The sequence below is a fragment of the Notolabrus celidotus genome, chromosome 24 (assembly GCF_009762535.1).
Source record: "Notolabrus celidotus isolate fNotCel1 chromosome 24, fNotCel1.pri, whole genome shotgun sequence".
NCBI lineage: Eukaryota > Metazoa > Chordata > Actinopteri > Labriformes > Labridae > Notolabrus > Notolabrus celidotus.
In genome coordinates, this window is record NC_048295.1 from 7,085,985 (window position 1) to 7,110,254 (window position 24,270).

The window sequence follows — 24,270 nt, forward strand, 5'->3', positions numbered from 1 at the left end:
TCATAATCCCCCCTGAAGTGTCCCCCTTGTCTCTGTCTCTATCTCCTGTATACATGCGTTAACACATTTGCCACACTGGAGTACACAATCAGCTTTCAAACCTCGCCGCCCGGAGAATTGTCTGATGAAAACCCTAACTGACAGGCCTAAAAAGATTGAGCAATAGCACGAGAGACGCACATCCACAGCGGTGTACGATGTCTTTGCCAGAGCAGTGCCGCATGGAAATGAGAGTCCCCGCCCCTCCTCCTTCCGCCCTTCCACTGTTGCCTGTGCGACAAACCCTCAAGGGGGACTGTGCAGCTGTGTGGGGTTAGCACATGGTCGAGTTAGGGGCCACACACACAAACACACAAACACACACATACACACACACTGTGACAAACACAGCTTTTCATCTCTGTAAATATGGAGTGTGTATGCAGCGTAAACTGTAGTAAATTGTGCTGTAATGAGGAGGTTTCTTGAATGCTGTTGAAAATATGCAGCTGCCATGATGAGTTTGGATCATTCATATGTTCTCATACAGGGAGGCCGAACATTAACAGACCTTGAGCGAACACTTAGTGACATTTGGTGGTAGTGGTGAGCGGCTCTTGAGAGGTAGAAACCTCGAGCAGAGCATGGTTCATGGTGGACAGCCATCAGCCTGCGCAGGTGTAGCCTCAGCTAAGTGACATATCAGCAAAACAAACATGGCTGCGGCAACAAGAGCGTCCTACCTACACTTCACTGTGTCTCTCGGTACTGAAAGAATTAAACATAGGTCTGAATCCCCCTTAGTTATGCTAGAGAAAGAAAGAGATCTTAGAGGAGAGTGGATATCATACTTAAATTAAGAACATGGACACAAACACAACTCCTTTTGACCGCTAATGTTGCAACATGTCTGCTAGATGCAATTACAAGCAACTGCTTGCGAGCCAGTCAAACTTACTGTGTGTTTACAGCTAATTTGGCCTTGTGTCAATCTTTTAAAGGAGGTTTCTACAGTGCTTAGTTTTCTTTAGAGTGTAATTTTCCCAGTTAATACTGTTCCTTGCAGAGTTTGGTTGCATGGGTAGTCACTAGGTAGGTCTATTTTCTCATAGAACAGTAAGGAACCATCAAGGTTAGCCTGACTGGATCTTGTGACACAAGTTTGGATTTCAGCAAAGACAGAAAGTCCCCATAAATATCTTTATGAAACTGGGACTTAAGTAAAAGTCAATTTATCTTTTAGATAAGCAAAATAAGCAGTGTCAAGGTAAACCGTTGCATCTTCTACATCCAACTATTAAGCTTTGTTTATGCAGACAGACATACAGACATAGGGCCTCTGGTGTGAAACAGCAAGGAGCCATGAAGAGCTTAAAGGTAATCAATAACAGGGGTGGGTCTTAAAACCAGCTATTAAACGGGCCCCATGGCAAAATTATGAAAGACTGCAGTATCGATAAGCTTTAGCGTTATCGGTTTCGCCGCCAGTGTTGAAGAAATGAAGACGTTAGTGTGGGAGGAATTTATGCTGTTCATAAATCCAGAAGAGAGAGATCTCTTTCTTGGAACCTGTTGGAGGGGTGAACTTTTTCATTCTTTGAAGACAAAGCTCAGTCTACACCAGTTGAGGTATAGTGGGCTACATGATGGGGGGGATGTGCGTCTCCTCATGCAGTTAATGGACAGCATTCACACGGTGATAATTCACAGCTAGCAAACATGACGTATGCCATCAGGGGCTGGTGTGAGTAAAATGGGCATCCATCACAGATGCTAACAACTCTGATTAAAAATACATAATCTGCAAGCAGCCCCCTGATACCGCCGTCCAGCCATTTTTGGTCTAATTGCAATTGGTCTCCGTTATGATCAAAGGCAAGTCACACCTGCTCGCCGTTAGCTTTCGTTTCGCTGATTACACTTTCAAATTTCATCAACGTCAAGCTGAAAGATATGAAATTATGTGGGAAACCTGTTAACTCGTGGTCAACAGTGAGCAGCACAATCCCAAGTCGAATGTTTCCCAAAGACTTTTATACTTTTCTTCTACCTCACAGAGAGTTTTTCTCCTCTTATCTTGAAAGAACATTTTTTAACAGTCCAATTTCTTTAAAAAATAACAAGGTGAGGGGCAGAGGAGTTAGAGTATAAGTGGTTGTTTATTTCAATTTGAATTAACTATTTCTCCAAACCAAAAACACATAGATTATATTTAAATGACAAGAAAAGGACAAAGGCTTTTAATCAGCAATAAAAATAAATTTAAAAAGTGAAATAAGTGAAACATCAGATATACAGTATATAAATAAAAAATAGAAATAATCCAAATAATAAATTATGAGTTAAAACAAATAATAAAGAATGTATATAAATAGGAAAAATAATACAAAATGTATTTAAAATGGATAAAAGGGAAAAAATAAGAAAAGGAGAAAAAAAAGTGGATAAACAAATTACATTAAAGAAGTAGAAGAACCAATAAAATAGAAAAATGAAATCTAAAAGGAAAAAAATGCAAAATTGAATAGAAATAAAGCACAAGGGGAAAAAATTTAAACGGTTAAACAAATAAATAAGGAAAGATAAATGGAAAATTGAAAATAGGAAAAAAGAATATGACAAAAAGGAAAAAGAAAAGAAAAGAAGATGGAAATACATTATCACGCTCATAATCCTGAGACAAACACCCCCACCTGTATCCTTTGGGATTATCATGAGTGACAAAGCATCGAGAGGAAGAGCAAAAACCTTCACTCTCAAGGCTTTGCACCCAGCGCTCACCCAATTTACACCTTTCTCCTTCCTGCAAACCCCACCCAGGATCCCCTGGTGACAGCACCATGCTAACCGTCACCTCCCTGCTGGCATGATTCTGTTTGTGTGTGTGTGAGTGTGAGTGTGTGTGTTTGAAAAGTGTGTTTTCAAGGGAAGAAGGCGAAAGAGCATGTGTGATGTCCTTGTGGGAAGCAGTTTATCAGTCCTCCAGACTCGGTGCATTCTTGCAAAGATTCACTTTGATAAAAGGAGCTTTAAAGGACAGTTGCACGGTTTTATTATTCAGTCTGATGTCTGTTTGTCTGCCGCTGACCCACCCTGTCATTTCAGACTCACACTCTCTCACCTCCCAATAGCAGCCTCTTCCCGCCAATTACTTCATTCTCACCTGCTCACACACCTACCCCTCATTCCCTTAATCACCTCCTCTTATATTTACCAGCCTTTTTATAAAGACTGTTTGCTTTCTTTCTTTTTTGGGGCTTCTACTGTGCTGTAGAAACCTGGTAATCTGAGGAAAATTAGCTTAGTTAGCTGACAAGCTTTCAATCCAAACTTTTAAAAAGTTACAAACATTGGCATTTAGCATAATAATGAGAGATTGTCATAATTATGAAGTTTGGGGTTTGTTATTTTTTTCCATATTTGGACTTGATCATTGTTTTAGTCTGCCTGGCTCCCTCAGACTCATCAGCTGTGAAAGACAGAAGAAATTTTGTCATTTGGATGATTATATATATATAGAGAGAGAGAGAGAGAGAGGAAAATTTAATGAAGTGGAGCAAAGGAGCAAAATTTAACATTTTCTTTTGCTGCTCAAAGTTGAACCGACAAGGAAAGATTGAAAGCTGTATTATTATCAAAATGATGTCAGAATATTATCAGAAAAAAGTCAAAAATTCTGAATAGCAAAGTCGTAATGTTCCTCCAAAAGATATTTGTAATGTTTTATGATTTAAGTCTGATTAAATTGATTTTTAATAATCTTAAAGGAATGGCTTACAGGAGATGGAGGCAGTCCAAAAAGTGGCTTTCCTACTGTTGGCCAAATTTTTGTCTATGCAGATGATCCCCATGTATTCAAAGGAGAATAAAATACCTCGTGCTGTTTGGACTCATGAGAGCCGTGTTAAAATATATAGTGGAGGATTAGAGTTTTTAAAATCCATTAGATACCAGAAAAGCATCACAACAAAACAAATCTGCACACTCATTCCAACCCGGTCCCTCTGGAACTGATGTGCAACTTTAAAAAAAGACGTGAAAAAATCATAAAGCCCTCTCTAACAGGGTTTGGAAAGATGTACCTACAGTACGCACGGCCTGTTAAAACATCTTGACAGGATTAGAGTGGAGTTAAACTGCTTTGCGGGCGCAGTTAATTGAAGCGGATGAGGTTTTTAATAAAGCGTGCAGTGTTAGCAGCTGACAAATGGCTGTGCTGACACACAGGGGAAATTGCATTTAATGGCATCAGGTATGTGCTTTGCTGGAGCTTATCACATTACACTGGTGGGTGCACACACACACACATTTGCACACATGCATGCATGCATAAACATACACACCCTGCTTTCATCTTCATTTGCAGTGTGTGTGTGTGTGTGTGTGTGTGTGTTTCCGTTTCCGTGCACGCTGGCCCACATAACCGTTCACACGCGTTAATTTACGCTTACCTGAGCCATTCAAGGTGTTTTCCCTCTTGGGTTTCAATTATGACTCCGTGGGGTTCCTCGTGTGGTGAGCATCGGTTGGTTGATAGGTGGATAGACAGGCAGAGTCACACTGGACCTAACACTGTAACAGTGTTTGTAGATTAGCTCAGGGAATATGATTGGTCCAAACTCGTCTGTGCTTTGTTCTAGTAGATTCAGCTTCAAGAGTGGAATCTGTACGCCCATTTTCAGGAGGGATATGTGTGTATAGTTGACTATTAACTTGTATACAACCACTTGACCAGAGCACAGTGTAACCAGCGCAGGCAGGTGGACGTTAACCTGCAAGAAAGACCGAATACTGGTGGTGCTAGCTCTGCTATTGGTTGCCACACTTGGCAAACAACTTTGATCGGGTGGCGTGGCTTTGTTTGATAAATGTTCTCAGTTTTGATTTTTAGGGACTAGTCATGTAGTCAGAATTAAAATTTCTGCTTTAAAGACTTGGAAGTAAGTCGCTTTGGAACATTCCTTGTTTCCAGCGGAGTCTGGTTTTTAATCTAAGTCTTAGTTGATGTTGTTTTTATTCTATGGCTGGTTGTTTCTATTATTGTTCTTACTATTTTATTATTCCTATTATTCTTATTTTATTATTCTTAATAGTTCATTATTAATTTATTATTATTTTAATAATAACTATTATAGTTATTATTTAATTTTTAGTATTATTTTTACTATCGTATTATTATTAATATTATTAATTCATTATTCCATTTAAGTTTTTATTAATTTAATTATGTATTATCTTATTCAAATTTTTAAAATAATTATCTATTTTTATTATTACAATTATTATGATGAATTTTATTATTTTACATAACATTTCCCTCTTTGCGCCAGATTCTACCTTCATGACAGTTTCAAGAATACATTTAGAAACCTTAAGGGAAAAAGAAAAGGACAAAGTTGGTCCCTTTTAGTTTACTTTTCTGTAACAAGGGGTCAAAAACTGAAGGGGAGTGTGTGTTTTTTAAACTAGAACGTTGTGTCTCCATCTCTTCCTGATAATCTCTGGACCCAGTGATACAATAAAGGCAAGGAAGTGTCAGAAAGAACAAGACAACATGAATTATTTCAAGTGATATGGCTGCAGACTGCTGCATAGATGCCCTTTAGGAGTTGTCACTTTGATATCTCACCCAGTAGCGCACACACACACCCACAGCTGCATGGACAACACACAGCCACATCATCAGAGGGGGCTTGTATGAAAATTCTCATATAAGAGGACAATTAGAGTGTCTCATTTTCTCCTAATATCAATCACACAGCTCATGAATAAAGACAATCAGGTCCTCACTATTCTATACAGTCGCATCTGCCCTTTGTGCCCCGACTCCGACTTGGGAGCGATGCCTCTTGGGTATTTTGCGCTCTCATCACGGCGACTCAGTGTGAGCCAGCGCAGTCAATAATAGGAGACAAAACAGAGGAGGCGAGGGCCCCCCTGTTTCAGACTAGATCAGATCCTCCGGACGCGTGTCACTCTTCATTAGGGAGGCGGGGTAGCAGGGGACGCCCTTAAGGTGAGGATGGCCACAGAGAGGAGGAGGAGGAGGAGGAGGGGTGGCAGCTGTGGACAATGACAGAATCTGTGTCCAAGGCCCCCCCAGGCCAAACACCAGCTCTCCTCCACCCTGAACTGATCTCTCGCCTCTGGACCCGGGCGAGTGAGGAGCGACGGGAAGGGAGGGGAGGGGAGGGGAGGAAGGACGAGGAGACAGAAATAGACCAGTCACACTCGGCGGACTTTCCATCCACACTCGCTGTACTCAAGACTCGGGCCTGACATTGATGTACCACACCACATCAACGTGTCTAATGTCATATTCATAGAAGTGTGATTGGTTTACCTCAGGCATGGGTGGGTCCCCTTACAGCAGCAGCAGCTTGGATAATGTCAGGTATTAATCTTTCATAGCCGCCATTAAATTAAGCACTTTGATTCACCTATTATTAATTTATACTGATTGCTGCAATGTTGGCGTACATGCAGGCGGAGGTGGAACTGAAGGATAGCCCCCTCCTTGGAGTGCCATTTGGGAAGACAGCGATCTTCCATGAGGAGGAATAAAGCTTTCTCTGTGTCAGTGTTTGAAGTAATCTGATAAGTTTTAACTAGAACTGATAGATCTGATAAAGAAATAGATTAAGACTCAAAAACTTGTCCACTACAATTCCCCATTCCAAGAAGTGTATTTTTGTGTTAACATGTTTGCAGTGCATAGTATTTTTTGCAGTGCGCCGTTTTTGGAGCTGGATTTGGAGTGTTTGCAGCGCATTTCTAGATAAGGTTGTGCTTTCTGTTCTTGCAGCACATTTTTGTATTGACCCTGTTGATGCGGCAAGTTCATGTGTAAGCTCTTTACAGCATGATTTAGCACTATGTGCCTTAACGTCCTTTTTAAACCTTATTTGTGGTGCATTTCTACATTTTGCTGTCTGTAACTGTCGCGCTCTCTTGAATTCAGTCACGTTTTCAGCTGGTGCACACATTTGGTCAAATAGGTACCAAATAGCTTTCTAAACAAGCTTATAATACAGATCACGACATATCTAGTTTTTTCCAACCTCCAGTCCAAAACCCAAAGATTTCACTCTGTGAGAGAATGGAAGCAAATAATTTGGGGATTTCATTATCTACCGTACATAATATCATTATCATTATCAAGCTCAAACCTTGTTTTGTATGGCTTTGATCTTCAACCCTCAGGCAGCACTGCATTAAAAACAGGGATTACTCTGTAGTGGAAGTCGCCGCATGGGCTCAAAATCACACCCAAAAACCACTGTCTTTAAATTCTGTTCGCTGCTGCATCCATCAATGCAAGTAACTGTATATAAACAGACCCAGAAATGCTGGTGACTTCCCTTGGCATCCAATTTAAGATGGACTGAGGCAAAGTGGAAAACTGTCTTGTGGTCCGATTAATCAAAGTTGACATTCTTTTTTGAAATCATGGATTCCTAATCCTCCGCTCTAAAGAAAGGAGGGACCACCCAGCTTGTTATCAACACACACATCCAAAGTCATCATCTGTTATGGTATGGGGATGCTTAAGTGCCCATGGCATTGTTATCTTACACATATGGGAAGGCACCATTAATGCTAAACAATATCTACAGGCTTTAAAGCAACATATGCTGCCATCCAGACGATGCCTTGTTTCAGGGAAGGACTACATTTTGTATGCATTACAGAAGCGTGGCTCTGTAGTAGAAGAGTCTCACTGATCAAAACTTAGAAAGCATTAACATTTGCTTGATACAACATAAAGAGTACATATGTTAGACAGCTTAAGCAGACAAAACAGACCTTTAAGTTTTTGCTTAAACGATTTGGCATTTTGGAGATATGACAACAACCGTTCAGATTTTTTGCAATGCACCTGTTTTGTTTGCCGATAACACTCCACACTAAGACCTTAATGCAACTGATGTTTTAGCAACACACACCTTGTGTCATCAGCCATACATCAAACTAATAACCTCATCTAAAAAGTGGACAATGGGGGCCGTGACGCTCTGCTGCCACACGTAGGTGGCACACACTCGCCTTATTAGCCAGGTCAAACATAATCAGTGATAGACACGGCAGGGCTGCTTAATTATGGCTGGCAGCTGGCAGCGGGGGCCTTCCTTTAGGGGCCGGGTTATGCCCATGCATGAACCCCCCCCCCCCCCCCCCCCCACACACACACACACACACACACACACATTGCCCCAAATGTAGAATAAATCTAACCTCCCTTTTGTTCCGAGTGAAGCATGTGGCAGCCCCTTCATTTAAAGCAGGAGTCAAAATGTGGACAGAATTTGGGATTAATAGAGGGGAATGGGGCATTAAATTAGTCTAATTGTAAAGAGTGTGTGTGTGTGTGTGTGTGTGTGTGTGTGTGTGCGTAAAAGTAATAAACACACTTGCAACTAGAGAAAAATCACTCTCACAGGATGAATGAACGAAGCACCTGAGCTGTTCGAGGCTCTCCAATTTTTCCGTCTCATAACAAGAAAAAGCAAAGCAGCTTGTTTGCGACACTTTGGATGACACAACAGATGTATTCATGCAGCAGGCACATCACATCTAAGCTCCTGCCACACACAGCTTGTAAATCTGCTCTTAAATGAGAGCAAGCCAGAGCCCGACTCATGCCTGGAACTGCCTGCTGCGTCACCGAAGAAATACGGCTTCATGAAGTTTGTGCGCAACAAAACCTGCGAAGAAGAAGCTCTCGCAGGCTGATATACTGTGTGATTATATTGTTCCTACGCTGATATGTTGCTCCGAATCAAAAACCTGTGCTGCCAAAAAAACAGCTGTGTGTGTGTGTGTGTGTAGGAGACAGAAAGAGAGGCACTGTTTGAAGCCGCAAGCAGTTGTGCACTCTGATCTCCCAAGGCTGTCTGTCTGCACACACACACACACTTTTTCCTCTCTCTCCCTCTGTCTCACACACACACAGACCCCCTGATTCAGCCTCCTCTGGTATATTGATCCATTTCATTCTGCCTGAATGAGATGCAGACAGCATCCCAGCACCCAGGCCGCTCATAATCATGATATAACACAGGGCTGTATTGAAAGCTGCCATAGGAAGGCATAAATCGGATAATGCAGCAGCCGGGGTAATGAACAATATCAGATGACATATCGACGTTGTCATGCACAGCCCATAATGAAACGTAAATGTGTATTGTGTGGTGTCAGGTTTGAATCGGTACATGCATGCTGGAAACACTTATTCGCCCCCTAACGCTGCTCCATGCAGTGTGAAGGGGATGTTATGAGAGAAAAGGCGTCCATGCACTTCTAAAGCTAGACCTTGGGCAGCCATCTATTCAGACGCCGCTCTCCTCTGTGCTGCGTCCTTACATATGGTATACCAAAAATATGTGTGTGTTGTGAACTTAAATCCACTTTCCCCTCAGCCTCTCCCCCCCTCACATCACACTGTAGCCATGGCAACTGTTTCTGATCGATCCAGTGCCATTAATACCGAATGTTTCGCCAATCCGAAACTTTAACAATCAGGCCGTCGTCGGTGGCTTGCAGGTGAGGAGGCGGCGACCAGCAGAGTAGGATGATGGGAGTGGGGTTGGTTTTCTGAGTCTGTGTTTCTGTCAGTGTTATAGTGGGCATTGGCAGGCAGGTGTTTCACTTCAATAAAGCACAAAACGAGTGTCCTGTGCTAAAAACGCAGAGCCAAAAAAAAACCCTGACAACAAGTCACATATAAACCATATTATATTATTGACAGATGTGTTCATTCCATGAATTAATTTATGTATCAATTAGAATATAAGAATGTAGCCCGTCCCAAGAAGGTTCATTCACAAGTGCAAAGAAAAAAACACAAATTTGTTGTTTGCACTTTTTGGTGCATTTTTTGGGGGGTTGTTCTGTTTCTCTCTTTGAAACACACCTCTGTATTTTACTTTAATTACCCACAGATGTGATTGCGTCATGTGTCTTGTGGTGCATTTCTCTATATATGGCTGTTTCATCATTATTCATGGTGCATTTATGTTTTTTGGGACTATATCTAAAATTGGAGCGCATTTCCTTTAGTGCATTTCTGCTTTTCATGTGTTAGCACACATTTCTGAATCAGGTCATGATTTATTTTTGTGGTGCATTTCTGTTAAATGTGAAATAGTTGCCTATAGTGTCATAGTGTTTTTAGTTTGATTGACTCATGAAGCATCAGTCACATTGCAGTAAGACAGTGTTTAGTGCAACTTTAGTTATGTGGCTGTTTGTGCTTTGAAATGTGGTTGCTCATGTGGTTAAACATACACACGTTTGCAGCACATATTCAAATTTGGAAGTATTTCTTGCTGTGGGGGTGAAGCTGCACACTTCTGGATTAGGTTGTGCTTCCTGTTTTGCAGCCACATTTTTATATTGGTTGATGTTAGTGGATGACATATGAGTGTAAACTCTTTGCAGCATGTTTTTGCACCACATGCCTTCATTTTAAGTTGTTTTATAAACATATTTGTGGTGCCTTTTTTCATTTTGCCGTTTTCCTGTTGCGCCCTTTTGAATTCAGTCATGTTTTCTGTTGTTGCAGTGATTTTCCGTCAAATGCGTACAGATATTTTCTGCATTAGCTTGTGCTTTGTCGATTTGTTTTGAGCTTCCTGATCAAGCGTATAATACAAACAAAACAAAGAGAATAAAATCAGATACTGACTTCAGTGCCTGCCCAGCTGCTGGAGGGGGTGTACGGGTTTATGTGAGGAGGGATGTGTCACTTTTACTTTATGTCAACAGCCATGGATAGCTGGTCGGGGTTAAGGGTTCACACTGTGATATTTCACCATGTCTCTGTTCCCCTAAACTCACAGCCTGAGAGCTTGTGTTTGTGTCCAGAAGCAATGCGACGACTCTCTGTCTGTCGGTCTTTTTATGTCTTTGCATGTGCGCGCAGGGAGACAGAAAAACATCCCAAAATAAGAAGGAGGAGAGAAATGGGAAAAAGAGAGAAAGGATGAATGAAGAGAAAGCTTATTACCAGAAAACAGATGGCCCCCCAATTCACAGCGGCCCCACGGGGACCTGGAGGGACAACTCTTTGCACCTCCGGGTTACCAGCGCTGCAGAGAGGGGTGGGGCACTTAAACACGACTCTGTGTGTGTGCACTTTTGTTTGTTAACTTGTAAACAAAAAGCAAATTTGTGACACGGCTGGCAAGGTGCCACTCTAAGCTCGATGCGGTTTAAAGATTTCCCAGGAGTTCATGTTTAAAGACTTTTTCATTTGGATGCTTTGTTGCGTCTGAAAATGGATCTGCAAAGACAATAACAACTCAGTGATGCCATGATGTTGCCTCAGAGGAAGAGTTGTCTGTTTTTCCACCGCGGATGCTGTGAAAACCATCAGACTTGCATATTCAAAAGAGCGGAATAATCCAAATAAAACACACACACACACACACACACACACATCTGAACGTCACCTTTTTATTTCATCAAACCCATCACTCAACATCAGCGCTGGACGAGCTAATGTCACAACATCCGTAAAATGAGATCTCACACGCGCTCAAACATTCACACCCTTTCAGATGCAACTGTACAAGTGGACACACACACACACACACACATGGATGACAGGCAGTGAGTGGAAATGAAGGATTTGGAGTTCTATCCCGTTACATTATGCAGCAGATGGCGTTCAGGCCAAGCCCGGCCAGGCCTCTCCCAGGAGAGAAGGAGTGAGAGAGGAAGAGGGGAAGATGGGGGAGGTGTAGAAAACGAGGGGTGAGGGACAAAGCTGTTGTCTTTTTTTTCTTACTCGCACGTGTTTGTTTCCTATTTCGCGACGGACTCCCTGTTTGGTCGTCTGTGGGACAGAATCCTCCTCGTCTCTACTCCGCTCCCTCTCTTTTCCTCTCCTTTCCTCCCCCTCCTTCTCCTCCCTCCTGCCCAGCTGAGGCTACACCTGAGCCCAGCCACCGAGGCCCCGACCCCAGCTGACCCACTGGGAAGAGGAGGGAAGGAGAGGACAGAGGCGGGAAAAGGTGAGAGTGGAGAGGGTTGCAGGTAAGAAATGATGGTGGAAAAGTTCCATTTTTCAAGCTTCACCGCATTTTCTGTCTGCGTTTTGTTGGATGTCTAAAAAAAATACTTGCTGCATCGTATGCAGCGAGTATTGCAGTCAAGCAGCTGCAAACCTCCACTAATTTGGACAAAATTCACACACACATGCGCTGCAGTTGACTTGATCAAATGCCACAATCAATACGCGCACACACACATACAAAGCGGCCTGTTAAGTCCCCCCAGATCTTTGCCCCTGGCGCTTTTTTGTTTTGTGTTTTCCAAATTAATTGAGCCAACGCTCAAGTGTGGGGCCAGATGTCACCGCGACCTGTGGGGATTATTAGAAATCTGTTTCCCTCATTGTTTACGCGGACCCCTTCAAAACCACAACGCCTCGCGCTCTTCCCCCTGCTGAAGTTTCGGCCACAAACAAGCCCCGAACCAGATTGCTAATGTACAAAATAAAAGTCTCCCACTCCAAGAATGGACACAATCGACATGTGGGGCATTCTGAGACTTTTCTGTCCCGCCTCCAATGGCCGTCGTCGGTGCCCAATGACCACCAGGGGCCCCCTGATGCCCTCCCGCTTTGGCCCCGAACAGCGCCACGCTCCTTGGCAGAGCTGTGGGCCTAATGAACTCATCAGCCAGCTGGAGGCCCTGGATGGAAGGACAGGGGCCGCTTGGGGGCGGATAGGGGGCCAGAGGGAGAGAGGCAGCCGGCCGGGGGTGCTGGGTAGGAGGAAGATGGAGGTGTAGGGCGGCTGAGGAGAGCGCACCAACTTGGTAAATGAGGCAGGTGCAGCTTTGGAAGGGGGCTCGGGGCCAAGGCAGGAGGGTCAGTGGGCAGGAGGAAGAGGTAGTGGGATTGTTGCGAACATGGTGGGATGGAGAGGAAGAGACAGGGGCAGCTACTAAATTTATGATTCCTCTGTCCCAACAGGGTTGGAGTTGGATCAGCTAGCAGCATTCACAGGCATTAAAATCCAGCAGAGTAAGAGTAAATCTTCTAGCTAATAGTCTCATCTGATTTTGCAGCTCTTACAGAAGCATCAGCATTAATCCCAGTGTTTTTCATAACCAGCTAAAAACTCCCTACTGTAGCTTTAACTTGTTAGGAGTGCGTGTTGCTAATCAAATCTTATCACCAGATCTTCAAACAGAGTGAACAATACTGAATCACTGCTGTCACTGTTTAAAACAAAGCCTCTAACTGTGGAGCTGCTCTCATTGGAAGCACTTTCAGCTCAGCTTTGATACTCAGTGAGTCACTGCCTATAAAAAGATTCAGAAAAAGCAGCAGAAACAATCATATTGTGATACATCTGTTGCCAAAAGTTAGCTGTTGTGCTAACAAGCAGGATTGTTTTGAAGCTAGTTTTTAACTGATGGCCTCGCAGTTGGGATTTTTTCAGGTGAAGTACTTGGTAGAAGCAAATAGACCCTTAAATTTAAAGGAGAGATAAGTTCTAGAGTGGCAGTCAACCTAGTGGTTCAAGCCCCCTAATATACAGGGTTCTATGGGTTCTATGTTTTGTTTTTTTGTAATCTAATTTGCCCAAAAGAAGAGATCCTACAGTTGTGCTTCAACACCCTTCAGTCTTTACCTGTCACAGAAAATGATCCGTCATTTCTAAATTGTAACGAGAGATCAAAACATTTGGTCTGGTTGTGCATGAGCACAGAGCACAGCTGGATCATTTGCTGAGTAATAATGCCTCCTCTTCCTCTGTGAAGTCGTCACACTTTCCTTAGCGTCATCAACGCGATGCTATCATCCCGTCCGCTGCACAATCAACATACTCATCATCCTTCCTCCCATCTCTCCCCGCTCCGTCCCAAGTGTTTTCTCCCTGTGTGCAAGCCCGAGTGCACCTTCATGAGAGAGAGGGAAAGTGAGCACCTTTGTGTGTCCATATGTGTCTGGGTGGCGGGGAGAACGGGCTCACTGGGCGCCCTGCTGGGAGCACAGATGGTGCCGAGGCCTGCCACGGCAGCGCTGACGATGGCCACATTCTCACATGGGACCCCCAGCTTTCTGGATCCCACACCTCCTGTTCAGGCCTGAACCGACAGCACCCCCTCCCCTCCTCAAACTCCCACCCCACTCCTCTCTCTCTCTCTCAGCCACAAACACAATCACACACAAGGCCAGGGTCCAGGCCACTGCCTATTTCACTACGCTGGAAGAAAGGACAGAACACAACACATGGACGAGTTGGCGCTCACGCTCTGCCCAGAGTGTTCGTGTGTGCGTGAGCGTGTCCCAGTGATGTAAGATGCAAATGTGGAGAGTTTTGGGGGGGCTCACTCACTCGCCACAACTTCTTCCTCTTCCTCTCTGTGTGTTTTGATCTGCTCCTTCTCCCACTTCGTCTTCATTTCCGCACACTTCCATTTCTCGCTTCCTCCTCTCTCCCCGGCCTCTAATTTCTCCTCTCTCCTGGATGCCCCCTGTGGCTCGCCGTCCACCTGAGAGAAGCCTCATACATCTCCTGACAAAGTGACTAATCCTTCCCATTTCGCAGCTCCATCCCACTGCTCTCCACATGTTCAAACCTGTGTGTGTGTGTCTGTGTGTGTGTTTGGGAGTGTGATAGGTGACAGTTTGGAGTGTGTCACTCGAGTTCAAGGTGTTTTTTGTTGTAACAAGCGAGCGGACAGCTGACAAATCAGAAAAATAACTCTGTTACCTACAACTTTCTGATTCTATCCACACAGAAATTGACATTTTTATCGCCTTGTAGATATTTACAATTTTTCGCCCTCATCTTGAAAATAATCAGATCCTTTCTGAAAAATCAGCTTTCAAATTTGCATCTTATTTCCTCCCAAACTCTGCAATATTAGACCGCAGCTGGATCGGTGATATAAGCCCCGCAAAGAATAATCATAGCCATAAATCAGTGCACTGCTTCCTGTGTGTCTGATGGTTCTGAATGATTCTAGGAACAGCAGTGAGAGTGGTAGACTCAACCTGCGTTCCCAAGGTGCTCTTTTTGAGAGAAATATTTCACCCTGGGATGTATAAACGATGTAAAAGAAAGTTTGACCTGTTCATTTCAATAGTTCACAGGAAATGGAATGTAACAACTGTGGCGAGTTTTTGGTTTTCAGATAACCTTCAGAGATGGAAAATATTTCTTTAATGCAGCGGGAAATGTCTTTTTGTGAACACTGAGGTGTGTGAAAAGGATCAGCTGAGGATACATTGTAGAATGAATGTGTACACTGTGTCTTTTGACATATTTTGGAACTTTGTCAGTGAGTGATTTCAGCATATTTGGCGAATATGTTTCTTTAGATAAGAAATACATGTGTATTTTTGGTAAGGGCCTGTTTCCTTTGGCAGTTTTTGGCGCTGGCAGTGCCTATTTCAATTCGAAACCAATGTAGTTTGCAGTTTTCAGTCCTCAGCATTCCTTGTCTGTGTTCTCAGTTGAAAATAGTTAAACTTTTGGAATTTTTCGAGATACAACTTTCAGGTCTAGAGATGCTGCTAACACTACGACATGATTTCTAAACTAGGATGTGGCTTAATGCTAGCGTTAGCTGTATTCTGATGTTAGCTAACAGATAGTCATGTGTGCTTTTCAACCTAAAATATGTCCGTATGTCTCTCATCTCTCAGGAAACACTGACGCATCAATGTTCATACGACTTACGAGCTGGAACACAGCAGCAAGACTTGATGACAAGCTTCTGACATCAAGAAAAGATGGCCGCCATGGGAATATGGTCCATTAGTAAGTATACTGAAGTATAACATACTTCAAGTGTTACTTTATTGTGAATTCTAAATTTCTTTGATTGCAGAATATATTTCCCCTGATTGTAATCAATCATAACAGTTATTATTGTTATTATTGTTGTTGTTATGATAAGTATTTGCTGCTTTGAGTCCCAGAAAGGACTAATTCACTTAAACAGAAGCATGACATCACGTCACACTCAGCACACATTAGGAAAATCTTAAGAAGTCTTTTTACCAGCAACATTGTGACTAACCCCGGCGTCATCCTTCTGGCAGAAATGACCATCCTCTGCTGACTCCTCCACCCTGCAGTTCTCCACCCTCACAACATCAGCTGTGGGATGTAACTGCAGCGGGCACAAACAAAACAGCCTTGGAGGGGTCCTTCATGTCTTTGGCCGAGGGCCGCGCGGACCGAGGAGGGGTCCAGACCACCAAGCATCTCCACTTCTTCTCCGTCTGTGGAGCAATTAGGATGGAGGGGTGAGTGTGTGTATATATGTGTGTATGTGTGTGTGTGTGTGTGTGTGTGTGTGTGTGTGTGTATGTGTGTATCCGTGGGCTCCAGCTGTCAGGAGGCCTCTGTCTCCTGGTCCTGACATGTCTCTGATACACCCCGCTGTGAGTCTCTACATGTCACACACACTCCACGGACCCGGTCGGAGCCCAAGGCGAGCTGTCCGTCATCTCACACACGTGTTCACACACACATACATTCTTTCTCTCTTTCTCTCTCACACACACACACACACAGAATTTTCACTGATATGTTCCTCCTGGCACAGTGGAAGTACTATTCTCTGTCTCACTCTTAATGTGTGTTTGTTCGTGTGTGTGTGTGTGTGGTGGCAGTAAGCATGGCGGTGGCTGCGGGCCACGGCAAGTCATCCGTGCTTCCCCTTATCGTTTTAATCACCTCGTTAGGCGCAGCTAGTCCCCACACTCGCTGGCCGCTGCCCCCTCCTCTGGAACCTGGCCCTCCTGACCCGACGCTGGTGGTGCCACCGGGCGCAGAGGGGCATGATGGGAGGAAGATGGGGAAAGTGGCGGAAGAAAAGTTCATAATCTGTTAGATTTCCTCTGTATGAGTTGGTGATCTGCAGGGCCGTTGCCAATGATTTTAGGGCCCATGGAATAATGTAACATTGGGCCCCCCCTCACCTCACTACTGCATGTGTTCTCGTATATTTTAAAGGGTTGTCATTCTCGTCCAATCATCCAACCGGCCTCATGGTGCCTTTCCATCCCTCTCTTCACCCCTTGTATTTATCTTGTCTCTTGTCATGTGTCCCTAAGACAGAGCCTGGTATCACCTGAGTGTGTGACAGGTGACCCAGAGGCCAGTCTTTGTTCCATTCTGTCTTGTTGCAGCCGTCTGATTGAATACACACATCCAAGGAATGCAACAGTAGTGGAGGCTACTAATGAGCTGTATACGTGTTGTTTTAGGTATTGGCACCCAAAATGTCCAATTGTTTAATAATCGCCCTTTAATTGTGGGCGGCTGTGGTTTGGATGGTAGAGTGGGTCCGCTGTACTCTATATGATCTTGACTTTAAAAGCCAATCAGGCACAAGCGAGTGATTTTTTAAATTGTGAGTCCATTATTTCATAAGTATAAGTCAAGTTTGATTAAGTTTTATCTTAAATGAAAGTAAGGAATATTCATTCCATCCATTCATTCTAACTTGAGTGTCTCCCTCTCTCTTTTCCTGCCTCTACACATCCAAACACTCTTAATATTTTAATCATCGCCCTGATTGCACGTGCTCAATCTGACAACACAGGACGCACGTATGTATTTATCTTTTCCATCCTTTATCATGCACACATCTCTGCTTTCCCTTTGCCCACTGAGTCCCACGGGAGAGAGAGCGCTTGAGGGCTGAGGGGCGTGAAGAGAGAGAGAGAGAGAGAGAGAGAGAGAGAGAGAGAGAGAGAGAGAGAGAGAGAGAGAGAGAGAGAGAGAGAGAGAGAGAGAGAGAGAGAGAGAGAGAGAGAGAGAGAGAGAGAGAGAGAGAGAGGAGGTGTGTGTTTGTGTTTGTGTGTGTGAGGAAGAGAGAGAGAGAGAGAGAGAGAGAGAGAGAGAGAGAGGGAGGAGGGCGGCGTTAGACAATACCATTCCTCAAATATATTCCATCCCCTCCGTCCCTGAAGTGAGCCTTTATTAGTGGGGATCTTATCTCGCATATGACACTCGGTGGAAGAAAGACAGGAGGAGGAGAAGAGAGAAAGAAGAGGGGGATTATCTGAGAACTGCCTTCCGATCCGGTGACTCCTCACGCGGGGGAAACCTCGCTTATCTCACCCCCTTTATCTCCATCTTCCACAGGCGCATGGACGCATAGCCCTGGCTGCACTTTCTCCACTATCTCCACATCTCCTCTATTGTCTGCGCATCGCAGGGATCACGCGTGGGGCTGCTTGATCCGTATCGAATCTCTACCATCACCTGTTTTTTAATCGACTAATCATCTCTAAGACTTCCGACTCCTGAGTTGTTTTTCTGTAATCCTGGTTTGACGTTTGACCCCGCGTGGTTCCCATGTTGCCAGCTCGCGACTGAAAAAGTCAAATTATTTTTTGCACATTCATTTTTTCGTCGCGTGAAAGTAAAATTCCATCTCTTTAACATCTGACTCTTCTGTTGCTGGTGGAATATGAGTTAATTTGGAGTTGAGGCTCCGCTCACGAGCACTTCCAAGTTATTTTTCTTCCCTGCAGAATTTTTGAGACTCCAAACTCTCTGTCAAGGTGAGTCCCAAAAAGTGGAGAAATGTGAAACGCACCCTGAAATGTTGTTTGTTTTGACACTTTAATTTATTTTCCTCTATAGCGCATTATTTGTAACATGCAGCTCAAAATGCATCACTCTTTTTTTTTGCACTTTTCTTATGTTTTAAAATCACAGAAGCTCCAATGGCTTCAAATCTTGCAGATGTCAACACCAAATCCACTTGTTTTTGTTTCATGCGCCTTTTTACGCGCCATCCTTGGATACATGCATTTATGTTCTGCGCTTTCACAAACACAAACACTCCAATGATTCCATATCCAGCAGATGTCAACATCACAAATGTTGCAACCATTTCAATTTGTGCAACTGCATGTATCACTCTTTGTCGTTTTAAACACACACAAAAGCTCCAATGGTTTCATGTCCAGCAGATGTCAACATTATTTTTGCAGTCTTCTGCCTCCATGCTGTCAAGTCAGTCCGGCCTCAGCCAAGCAGATGTGTTCATCACACTGTGACAGATGGCCAATTCTGATTATGTTAATTCACAAAAAAGCAGTTCCTCCTTTAAAACTTGTTTTTTTTTCTTGTAAATTAATGACAGATAAAATGAAACGAAATCAAAGATGAGGCTTTAAAATGTTTTATATGTGTTCAGCTCTTTTCAAGGCCTTAGACTTTCATAAATTAACTATCAGACGCGTTTTTTTTATTATAAGCATTCATTATTTATGGAGTTTAATGTTATTATGCAACGAATGTAGAGTGCGTTTGGATTTATAGGGGGGCCCTTGTACCCAAACATGCACGCGCAACTGGATTTATCATACTGGGGCCTCAGGGTGACAGAATAATATTGACAGCTTTTATTTTTAACTCGTGTTTATTTTCGTTTTTGGATCAGATGTTTTAAGATGTGTTTGTTTTCTAAATTCAAAGTAAAACCGAGCCTAATGTTTTACCTGCTTCCTCCCACAGTTTCTTCAGGAGGAGGGATCGTTCACACCACACATTCAAGATGATGCTCAGCCCGGACCAAGCCGACTCGGACCTCTCCTGGACTCAGTCCGACCCGGAGACGCTCCTAAACGGCCTCAAGTCAGCCGGCTGCGTCTCGGACGAGCCCACGGAGGGCGAGGAGCGGGCCAAATGCAAATCCGACCAGCCCCTGAGCCGGGAGGAGAAGAGGAGGAGGAGGAGGGCCACGGCCAAGTACCGCTCGGCCCACGCCACCAGAGAGAGGATCCGGGTGGAGGCGTTCAACGTGGCCTTCGCGGAGCTGAGGAAATTACTGCCCACCTTGCCCCCGGACAAGAAACTCTCCAAGATAGAGATCCTCAGACTGGCTATATGCTACATCTCCTATCTGAATCACGTGTTGGATGTCTAAAAAGTGTCCCCCCCCCCAATGCACGATGAGACAGAGACGGTTGGGTTGGTTAATTGGACTTGTGTGGATGCTGGGGCGTCAATTAGGTATGGCAAGGTTGGGGTTTGATGATCATGGGAAACACAATTTTTTTTGCTGCCTTTCAAAGACAATGATTTTAAAAAGTCAGAAACTTAAAATTCGATCAAAAAATTAATGATTTTTTTCCCCTAAATGCGCCTGCTTTTTTCTGCTGCAACGGGCCTATAATACAAAATAAATCCATTTGAATTTTCTTTAAATGGAGGCCAGAAAATCTAGATTTGTGTCTCTGAAGCCACACTAGGTGTTGAACCTCCTGTATGGTCTAAACAATTCCAGTATCGGCTCCTGCAAGCTGATATCGGTCGGTAACACCTGCAACACATCAAGGAAATTTTGACTACATTTTACCACACAAAAACTAAAAAAAACTACATGAAATTGTTAAAACAGCCTCCAAGAATACACCTATAATTAAAGCAATTCAACCCCTATCACAGTCCAGAATTCAGGACTTTGCCATACCTTGCAGCTGACTGAGTCTGACCCCCCTAAAGTGCTTGTTAAGTGTTGGTTTTTCATGGCAGTGAAGTTTTAACTTTACAAGGAAGTGTCAGCTTTCAGTCCAGACCGCTCACTGAACAAAAAGCAACGAGCTTCAAACCGAGTCGTTTGAGCTGTTAGATGCAATAATGAGAATAATGATTATTTTCCGATACACAGTGAGGGAGAGCCCGGGATGCGTTCACGTCCGGACGAAACGTCGAAATTCGGAGAATCTTCACCCTTACATGTGACTTTTAATGTCATAACGCCTAAAAATGAACTCCTCCGCTCACTGTATCAATTTGATGTCTGATAATAAAAACACTGGGGCATTTTTCAGATGGAAGGATGTAAACGAGATAGCTGCTTTAGATCTAGTTCTAGACAATGTTTTCCGTGAAGGAAGAAAAAAAAAAAAGATTCAATGCGTAAGTGCCACTTATGACATATAAAATTGTGACCTTAATCATTTTTAAAAGTGTATGGAGTTATTTATTTAATTAATTGTGTTAATATTTAAGGCTTATTTATTTATGTTGATACCATAGGCTGGCGTCTTTTTGTACTATAAATGTATATTGTTTGTTGCTTCTATATTTTAGGCTGTGAAGTTGAACCTGGAAAGTGATGGTGTTCTCTTTAAAAAGGCACTTTCTGTTAATCCATAGCATTATTTATTCCTTTGATGTATGTTTGATGTATGTCATCTTATTTTGTTTCTAATGTCACGTCTATTGTCCATCAATAGCAACGATAAGCACTTCAAAAATGGGGCTCAGATGGCCCCATAGATGTTTTATTTCCCTACATGTTTGTGTTAAGAGGTTGCACAAAGAAACAAATTATTTTTTGTTTTTTGAACAAATTCAGATTTTTGTTGTCACTGACAATAATGTATCAAATGGAGACTGATCATGTCAAACAATTATGGAGTTATCAAATTCAGAAGCTAACCTCTTTTTTTGCTGTGACCAAAAATAGCCTAAAGCTAACCATAATTTCGAAACATAGCCTGAATTTATCTTCAATGTTTTGGTGTTTTTGTTTGAAGAATTGTTTCATTCGTTTCCTGCTTTGTATTACAAAAATTCAATAAGTAATTTTATAGTGAAGAAAAAAAAAACATATCCTCTATCCAAAGATTTTTTGTCTCTTCAGGGTTGTGTAGGCTACTTGTTGCTTTATGCAGATCTTTTGTAGTAGAGGTATCGTGTGACAGCTGGTTTCTAATGGACAAACTTTTCATATTTTCCGGTGTTATTTTTAATTAAAACGGAAATACTTGAAAAAAAAAAGATTCCTCTTCCTGTTTTGAATCATTTTGTGAAGAATGTCTGAACGCTTTTATGATTGTAATGAAGAATACAGCGAGATACCCGCTTCTGATTTTCAGCTAATTGATATGATGGATACAAGCGAACAACACAGGGTGACGTCATGTTCTACGCGCGCGTGCGTGAGAATTTGCTGGGGATGATATAAGTGCTACATGCTAATCAGTGCACATAAACTGGAAGTGCTCAGAAGGGATGCTGAACACACACACACACACAGACACACACAAGCACGGCTGTACAAACACACACACACACACACACACAGAATGTAAGGTGAAGTACATGCTAACCAACACAGGAACAATCACTGTAAACCCCCCCCCCTCTCTCTCTCCCCCCTGACTCTTTTCTATTACACACACACACACACACACACACACACACACACACACACACACACACACACACACACACACACACACACACACAATGTAAGGTGATGTGCGTGCTAACCAACGCAGGAACAATCACTGTAAACCCTCTCTCTCTCTCTCCCTCTCCTCTGACTCTTTTCTCTTACGCATGCACTAACACACACACATGCACGCACGCACACACACACACACACACACACACACACACACACACACACACACACACACACACACACACACACACACACACACCGGTCAGCAGCTAAAGGCAGTGGTAGGCTACATGTGTGCTCCTGGCTGAAAGGCTCTCTCCCTCCCCAGAGAGGGGGCAGGTGTTACTCCAGACGAGCCAAGACAACCAAATTACTGGCCGTCTGGCACCTCCCGTGGGAAACCCGGGGAGAGAGGAGGGATGGGAGAGATGGAAATTTATGAGCAAGCGAGAGCTGAGATGTAATATTGCCAAATGGTATGAACAAAAAGATCCAAATATTTATATTAATTTGTGATGTATATGCCTATTCCCATCGATCGGGCTATAAAAAGCATGCCGTTGAGTCACAGAGCAGGAGATGTGGAGCATGTGTAAATGCTTTTATCCAAGCATCATTAGATTATCATGAGTGAACCTTTTTTTTTCTACATGCATGGGTGGCCCCAGTGGGAATCGAACCCTTCACCCTGGAAATGCCACTGTTAAGCTGTTCAAATTGAGCAACAGAATGCATTATGTCAAAGATAGATGATTAGAAAAAAATGAATGCATCTATCTACCAACCTAGCTTCAGGTGTCAGCTGCTTTTTCTCTTTTCAAACCTTTACCGAGGACATTGAAGGTAGCATGAAATGTTCTGTCCTTTCAGCTCAAGGGCCTCCTGTGTCTCCTTTTTTTTTTATTTGGCATCTGTCAGTTTGTCAGTCTCCTGGCCTGAGATGCACTTGTAGAGAAAGTTTGTTTGGTGACAAGGCTGCTTTTACTCATCAGAAATCCTGACTCTTACCTTATGTAAAACGAAATCACTTAATCGTCTAAATACTGAAATACTTAAATTCTAAGCACTCTTCCCTAGCTTAGCTTAGCTGTACAAAAAGGGCCATTTAGACAGAGCAAGTAGCAGCTAGCTGGTGGACAAAGCTGTTTTTTCAGCAGGTATCATTTTCTGGACATGGTGGAGACCAAAAACAGAGCTAAAATTGAGGACATATATTTACTTGTAGACACAAACAAATGAACAATTACAGTGCGTCCTTAAAAAGTAAAGTTCCAACATGTTTTTCTCTCCACTCGTAGATTTAAAGCGAATTGATACACAGGAATCTGGGGAATTAGTGTTTTGTCTTCTCTTCTTTGCTAGTTGGGGCAACTGCTGTACAAAAGTAACATAGCCCTGTTCAACACATGTTCAAACGGACAGTAAATATAACATTGGGCTTTCTTCATTGGCACCAGCCTGTTACATGGACTGTTTAATTACCCAAAAGAGCCAGATGTGAGCTGTAAGCTAGCTCGCAGCTATCGTTACACCTGGGTGTTAGATGTTCATTTGTGCTTCCGAGTGAAATTACACTTTGTTTCTCTTTTTTTTAACCTCTTCCTGCTTCTGAACTTGAAAGTCAGTTACATTTTTCACTTGTCATCTATTGGCTAATTCACAGAAACCTCTCATTTGAACTATAGATGAAAAGGAAATAGAGTTTGTCGTGATCTTGTACTTGCTAGTTATGTCCCTATTGGTGACTGTTCAGGTTACATGGTCTCACTTTAAATAAGCCCTCAAACAGGAAGGTATCATAACTTTCCAGCCATTCTGTTGTTTTGACAGTTTACTGCACTCCAGATGTAAACGCATTACCGCTACATTTTTCCAAGGCAGCAGATGTGTTACGGTTTTCCGAATCATGGCACTTTTAGCAGCTAGCATAAAACGACTGAAACATTTGAATGTTCGACAATTATTTGCTTTTGATTAGAACATTTGTTGTCCGTTAGTCAACCCTGATTGGTCCAATATTACAGACTGCTTTGTCAATGCTTTTACCCGCAAAGTGAAAGAAAGGAACGCCAATATATTGCATCAACAGATTGCCCTCTT

General features: G+C 43.0%; 2 protein-coding genes across 2 annotated transcripts in view; both read left to right on the top strand.

Annotated features, from left to right (window-relative positions):
* Positions 1-16,164, top strand: part of LOC117808345 (gap junction alpha-3 protein-like) — a 44,134-nt gene extending 27,970 nt beyond the window's left edge. The window contains exons 12-13 of the mRNA XM_034678025.1: positions 15,650-15,764; positions 16,049-16,164. The gene's annotated coding sequence lies outside the window, so the exon portion shown is untranslated. The remainder of the gene's footprint in view (positions 1-15,649; positions 15,765-16,048) is intronic.
* LOC117808350 (helix-loop-helix protein 2-like) lies at positions 16,156-20,904 on the top strand. Its single transcript, XM_034678041.1, has 3 exons — positions 16,156-16,255; positions 18,105-18,526; positions 19,488-20,904. Exon 3 carries the CDS (start codon positions 19,528-19,530, stop codon positions 19,897-19,899), a length of 372 nt encoding a protein of 123 aa, XP_034533932.1. The 5' UTR covers positions 16,156-16,255; positions 18,105-18,526; positions 19,488-19,527; the 3' UTR covers positions 19,900-20,904.
* The last annotated feature ends 3,366 nt before the right edge of the window (positions 20,905-24,270 follow it).

Excerpts from the sequence above, each read along its gene's own strand:
- LOC117808350 (XM_034678041.1), top strand. The coding sequence starts at position 19,528 with ATGATGCTCAGCCCGGACCAAGCCGACTCGGACCTCTCCTGGACTCAG.